Source organism: Glycine max, chromosome 18 (genome assembly GCF_000004515.6).
Source record: "Glycine max cultivar Williams 82 chromosome 18, Glycine_max_v4.0, whole genome shotgun sequence".
Lineage (NCBI taxonomy): Eukaryota > Viridiplantae > Streptophyta > Magnoliopsida > Fabales > Fabaceae > Glycine > Glycine max.
In genome coordinates, this window is record NC_038254.2 from 2,666,263 (window position 1) to 2,673,546 (window position 7,284).

General features: G+C 36.8%; 1 protein-coding gene across 2 annotated transcripts; it reads right to left on the bottom strand.

Annotated features, from left to right (window-relative positions):
* Positions 1-17: 17 nt before the first annotated feature.
* On the bottom strand, positions 18-6,308 carry LOC100781488 (ultraviolet-B receptor UVR8). Of its 2 annotated transcripts, none has more exons than XM_003552714.5 (11): positions 5,907-6,308; positions 4,709-4,782; positions 4,535-4,619; positions 4,176-4,307; positions 3,716-3,940; positions 3,321-3,548; positions 2,847-2,890; positions 1,927-2,109; positions 1,627-1,717; positions 809-852; positions 18-630 (listed from the first exon to the last, which is right to left on the bottom strand). In XM_003552714.5, the coding sequence occupies exons 1-11, from the start codon at positions 6,094-6,096 to the stop codon at positions 508-510; spliced, it is 1,419 nt and encodes a 472-aa protein (XP_003552762.1). In that variant the 5' UTR covers positions 6,097-6,308; the 3' UTR covers positions 18-507. The 2 variants fall into 2 exon arrangements, with proteins under 2 accessions (XP_003552762.1, XP_014626592.1); XM_014771106.3 differs by having other exon boundaries at positions 1,627-1,720.
* Between the last annotated feature and the right edge of the window lie 976 nt (positions 6,309-7,284).

A 7,284-nucleotide genomic window follows, 5' to 3' on the forward strand; every position in this document is an offset into this window, starting at 1 on the left:
AAAACAGAATAGAAGAATTGAGAAAAACACTGGAGTTTGCATTTGAAATTTTTTTATCAATGCCCATACATATTTAAAATGGACCTCAAAGACGAACTTGCATGGATATATATACTAAAGCTAAAGAACCACCCCATAATACCCCCTAAAATACAACTACATGCCAGGGGACAGTACCTAACTTGTAGGGTATCTAATTACACTGGTTAGTTAATACAATTAAAAGAAAATATACACTATGATGAATAATGTTACATGAATGAAAAGGACCCAATACTTTCCTTCCCATGCAAACCAGAAATCTCTATTGGATGTTGTTTAAATGCTAGAGCCAGTCATGATGATTCACACCATGAAAGAATACAAGCATATATACATATGTCATATGTATACCACTAATGTATGTACATATACATATGCATATGGACTTTCATATGATTTTTACCAAACAAAAGAACAGCTAACTAACAAAATTGGGTCATGAGTCTCGAGAAAAGCCACATGACATCAAGTGGGTGATTCCGCCAGAAGAAGAGTATGCCACCAGCCGCATGCAACGTTTTTAGCTACACAACCTTCGATGGTAACTTCAGAAGGGATGTTACGGTCTATCACGTCCCCAAGGCCAAGCTGTCACATTCAGAAATTAAAACTTAGAATAGTATGTTCAGTACCAAGAATGCCAACAATTCAAAAAACAAGTATCAGCTAAAATATGCAATGGTCAGATAGAAATTTCAACAATATTGATTGTTTAAAATATGAAATTAAAAGGAGACACATAAAAATGGTAATGCAATATAAGCACCTGTCCATACTTGTTCCATCCCCAGCAGAAGACTTTTCCATTATCTTGAAAAGGGAAAAAAAAAGGGAGAGCTAATAAGAATCTATTAATAATAGACACGCAAATTTCCATCTAACAAAATACAGCATCGATGAGCTCAACATGATTAGTAACTAGCCTCGTAAGTATCCAAGACTAATGCCAAAAAGAAGATCGTTTGTGACTTGTGAAAGCAGAAAACAGTAATGCACAGTCTGAATTTGAAGTCCTGCTTTGCCATTTTATTCAGTTACATTATGGTAGAAATATTTTCATTGGGTGGGCTTAGTAAATTATAGAGACTACATTTAACTAACAATTTGCAGTCAATCCTCCCCAAAGATTATTCCGTTTCAATGTTTCCACCTATGTCACTGTGGACTTCACAAGATTAAAGAATGTTTCACCAATTAACCACCATTTCACAGTAGCATCATCACCCAACATTTTTTAAAGAGAAAAAAAGACTACCTGTTCTATTATTTTCTATCGTTCCAATCAGTTATATTGGCAAAAGGTAATGCAACTAAAGGACAAATAGCAATCTCAAAACTTTTGGGCAAAGGCGCTAAAGAATAAATTATGAAAGAAAAAGGATAATGTTAAGTGTTCACCGTCAATATTTGAACAATAAAACCTTCCAGATTCTATTATAGAAAAGAGATGAAGTTGAGAAATCAAGCAGGTATTCAAGTCTAGCAGTATTTAGCTATGCATTAAAGTGACTTTAGTCTTGGAAGGATAGATTTCCCTACATGGTTATGCAAATGCCATAAGCAGTTCGGTGTGTTAAAGTATACCTGCTATTAGAGCAGTGTGACGAGCCCCACAAGATATCCTCTTTACATTCACATTTTCCAAGCTCGGACAATCCAAGAGCCTCGGTATAGTCTGCTTCAAAATTCAAGATAAAAATTAACATCACAGAATGCTTCAATTCAACTACCTAAGAACATGACATGCATTATGGAGCTTTAGGTGACAACAATAATGATATTGGTAGTTACAGTGCACTGGTGAATAATATAATCACATCATTATGTTTGATTTTTTTAAGTTAATGACAAGAGAGGAAAATCTAAGGGATGGCAAGGGCATACCTCAGCTTGATCACCACCAGTTCCCAGCTGTCCAAACTGGTTTCCACCAAATGCATATACATCACCATCCACAGATGTACACACAGTATGCCACAGTCCTGCAGCAACTCCCTCTATTTGAATACCCAATAAGGAAGATACGCAACTCGGGCTCAGTTCATCATCTGTACTTCCTTGCCCACACTTTTCCAACACAAGATGACATTAATTTAGAATAATTAACAAGCATTAGCATGCAACAACAAAGAGAGCGAATAGAAATATAAATATTGTAAAGTAACAGAATAGATATTATCCCTTGTTAGAGTGAACCTCATCTTCAACATCTACATTGCTTTTGCCCACCATATTCTACTTTACCTACATGTTGATCCTAAACAATGGTTAACAGTTGATGATATAGAAGGTGAATATATTTCAACTGACCAAACTCTTAAGTATAATTTAGTTAATTCTAATGCAATGAAGCCTCAAGCAATCCTAGGCTAATCAGCTCACAGAGTCACAATTTTGATCAGCTGCATTTTACTAATTCACAGTACCAGGGAAGTATTAGCTAGCAAGAATAAACATGTGGTGATGTGCAAACTTAAGCAATAGTTTACACCTAAAAGGAACTTAATGGTCTGCCTCTAGAATGATTCATCAGCGCAGAATATGCTTTTCTAATGAAGGCCCAAGCAAACTAGCACAGATTAGAACACATCAGAGAGGAAATTATTTACAGGTAACACTGATGAAATTTTGAGGGAAGGAAAAGCTCTACATGTGTAGTGTTGTTAACAATATATGTAGTTAGGTAGCCACAAAAGAAAAGGGAATAAGTGGGTGGTAACTAGACAAAGTTTACACGCCAAATAGGATATGTAATTTGAGAAGAGAAAAAGATCCAAAGATATCCCAAGTTCACCTTAAATTACCTGTCCATAAAGTCCCCAACCAAATGTAAGAACAGCTCCAGCATCTGTCAGTTCAAGAGGAACACATTGGGATATCAGTATATTATGAATTGTAAAATTCACCACAACTAGATGAGCAGAATTTTAGGAAATAATAAGCAATTATGGAAGTTGTGACCAAATTTCTATATTGTAAATTTTTTAACTACTCAACTCTTAATCTAGCATCTAAAAAGACTCAGTGTTCATAGATATTTCACATATTTATTAGGATATAGTTTCTCCCTTTCATCATCAAATCATACAATTCCTGATCTAATTGTACCATCTAATGTAGAACTATTTTTCTCTTTCTAAACACCAATACCAGTTAGGAAAATAGCATTACGAATGAACGTGGATATTCTGACTTTTGGTTCCAGAAAGAAACTAATGCAGACTGTCCAGAAAGATATTAACTTGAGATACAGAATAGAATACATGATACACATTTACCTGTGATTACTGCACTGTGTCGACCTCCGCAGGCAATTCCCTTAATATAACTTCCAGGAACTCTGAAATTTTGCCCATCTGAACTTATGCTTACTCGAGCCATATCTTTACCATAAGAAGAGGAATTAATACAAGGAACTAGATGAGGAGAGGACACCATTCGTATTCTAGAACCCAAACCAAGCTGCCCTTCACCACCATAGCCCCAACCCCACACCTGTCCTATATCTGAAACTCACAGAAAATTACAATCAATGACATGTCTTAGATTGCATAACTGATCTTCCATAACACAAAAAGTTCTGCTTCAACCAAAAGATTATCACATCATATACGAAAATAACAGATAAAATTTTAGACCTAGGTTGACAAATAGTTCATAATAAAGTCAATACCTGACAATGCTAAGGTATGGCGACCACCAGCAGCTACACTTGCTATCCTTACACCAGGATTTAGTGTGACAAGACATGGCAATGCAGTCTGAGTATCATCACTAGATGATGAGGTTTCAGCTGTTTGCTTTGCTGAAGATACTCTTCTTCTCTTTGAACTTTCTTCTCCACTGGTACCAGAGGCAGTTCCTCCAGTAGATTTTGAACCTTGAGAACGAGGGCTCACTGTTACAAAACCACTCCACATCAGTTAGATAGATAAAGGCTAAGTATCTTTTTTTTATCATTCATCATAAAGGGGAAAAACTCTTCTTTTTCCTTTTAGGTTCTCAAACACCCTATCCAATATCATAACAGTTCCCCTCTTGCTCCTTTTAGTACACTTTGGCTACCTTAGATCACCTCCTGGGAGGGAGAGGTAGCTGTAGACAAATGGTCATTACAAAGAGGTCAAACATACCTTGCTCCGTCAAGAATGAACTTTGCCTTCTGGGTACATCCTTTTCAGGGCTTACCCCAGTTAATGATTCACCAAACACCTTCCCAGAGGGTACACATTCCCTCCATCCCCATGTGTAAACTTCTCCACAATCTGCATAGGAACAACAAAACAGGTATGTAGGATGGCAGAAGTAAGAAAACATGATGGACATACAATCTCCAGAATCCATTTTGGATTAATTAATTGTGAAATTTTGCAAGTATTTGGATAATTTATCCAGCAGGACAATACTACCAATTCAATTAGACTTTATCCCTTCCCCTTTCAATCACATTATGTTCCTTCGTTGCAAGGCAAGATAAGTAAATAAACCTTACCCGTCACAGAAACACAATGTGCCCATCCAGCTGCAGCTTTAACAATAGTCACTTCAGTTGGAAGAGGGAAAGGCTCTGGAGTTTCCTTTACAAATAAATTATAAAATGTTAGTTGAGTGAAAAAGAAACGAGAGAAAACAGTACCACTCTAAATGGTTATGCAATATGCATTACCCCATGTTTGCCAGATGTAACATAGCTTTGGCCTAAATCATCTGTTGAACCCCATGTTATGAGCTTTCCAGGCTCTGATCAAGGAAGAAAGTATAAGTAATGATGATTCCTTTACGTTATAAGAAAAGGGAAGAACAGAGAGATATGCATTGGGATAACTCCCTTCAAAAGAAAACAAAATAAAAAAGAACAAGGCTGACCTTAATTACTAATACAATAACATTTAATAAATAAATAAAAGAATTACACTCATACTGAAGACATTAAACAATAAACATAAATACCAGCATATTAGAAGAACAAACAATAAGAAGTTCCAACAAAGTGAGAGTGTAAAAGATTGACGAAAATAAGTAAAACCACTTCAAGTGTTATAAGGTTGACTTGGTGGTTAAAAGGAGAAGGGGAGCGCCAGAGGTTGTTGGTTCGAATTTCTCCCATCTTCTTATATTTAACCAACTTAACAAAAAAAAGAATAAGAATAGCCTGTGGTGGAGATGAGCATTTAACAACAAAAGCTCAAACAGAATAATTTAATCAAACAAAAAACTAAGTGGCTATTAGGCAAAACACTAGAATCAGTTCTTCCCGCTGTTGCACAAGTTCCAAAGTAAAACCTATGGTTTAAATTAATTTGGACGCATCTTATGGTGCAAAAAAAATTATTCATTTTTAAAAGAGGCACCATACGAGAACTTCCCTATCAATCCTAATACTACTGTCGCTTGAACACACTTAATTATGAGGGAATTCAGTGCATTATTGCTGGTTACATTCAAAATTAACTTTAGCAGTACCGATGTTACCTAACTTCAAAATATACGGGAAATTGTTTAGGCCCACAGAGAGACACACAGTTTCATCGAAAAAGGAAAAGGATTTTGTCCAAACAAAACCATACACACACCAAAAAGGACTATTCCGAGAACAACATCAGTATGCAGCTCCGGCTACTGAACGGAGTCCAGTGAGGTTAGATTCTCACTCCATTAAAATGGAAAGAGACAACAGATGCAAAATCCCAAGTTCTCATTTCAAGCTTCTCAACAACATATAAAGAAACAAAACAACACAGATATAACGGAGAAGCAATCACTTCCATTACCACAGCAAAAAAAAAAAAAGAAGAAGAAGAAACATTTTTCCCCCAAAATCTCAAATTAAAAAAGAAAAATGGAAATTAAAAAGAGTTAGGTACCAGAGATAGCCATGGCGAATCCACAACCACCGCCGCAGACATCCTTCCAAAAGTAACCAGAGGGCGGAACCCTAACAAGAAGCGGCGTCAACAGAGGCGTCCTCTGCGGCAGAGCTCCGGGCAGGTAACCCCACATGTACACCAAGCTCTCCTTCTCCACTTGCATTGCTTCACTCCCCTCGCCATTCATGCCGATTCCCACCAATAGTAAAATCTCTTCTTCCCCTTATTTTCAGTTGTTTCCGTTTTAAAAAAATGCGGAAAGTGCCCCCAATCCTTTTCAGTGCTGGTGGGCGTATCATTTTCGGCGTAGGGCGGGTGCCACGTCGGATGCTCACGTGGTTCCTCTGCCACGTGTCGCCTTTCTGGCCGCTATATCTTGCGTCGATTTCTGGCCATTATTTTGGGCGCAACTTTCTGGAAGGTCTCTCAGCCTCTCTCCTAACGCCCCCCGAGGCCGTGTGGGTTACCGGCTACCGTGTTCGCTCCCTCCTCGCGCCACGTGTTGCTCCCTCCGTACCCTCCAATGATTGCATATCGCCACGTTTCGACCTCTCCGTGCGACACGTCAGCGATGGTTGTGACGCTGTGATGTGACGTGATGTGGTAGCGTCATTTCAGCCCATGGTTTCCTCGTTTCTATTATTCTCAAAAGAAAACGCTAACTATTATTTTTAAGTTATTGATTAAAAAATTATTAGAATGCTTAAAATTATATTATTTATTATTTTTATAATAAATATTTTTTTAATTCCTTAATTAATACCTAAAAATATGAATCAGCGATACCCACCTGAAAACTTGGATGTGTCACCGTGTGTTTAGCTAATTAAAGGCTAAAGCTATATTAGTATTAGGTTTCTTGGGGGAGACAGCAACTATGAGGATGATCGCTCTAAGTTATCAGTTATATTCTTTTTATGGAAAAGAAATCATGTGGTGTTTGATTATGAACCATTAAGATTAGTTTTATATAAATCTTGTTCTAATTATAAACTTCCCTTCGCCATTTTGGATCATATACTATAATAGTACATGAATGTGTGTGTTTGTGCTAATCTAATCGATGTTGCGTGACCAAAGTCTCGTGACTTTTGTTTATTTTTTGGGGGGAGCGAAATTGACAAGTTGTTAACGGAGAAAACAACTGTGCTACTTTGATTGGTGTGTAGCTTACGTAGGTCACTCGTCCGACAAATTTGATTTTGAAAATTGGACTTTACGTATACGAGTTTTGTTCAACTACTAGTTTCATATTTTCTTGCTTTTCTAAGTTCTATTATTATAGTTATACATTATGTTTTAATATTTGTCACTAGCCAACAGTATTATATTTAATATCCTTTATAATTATACATTATATATGTCAAAAACAATT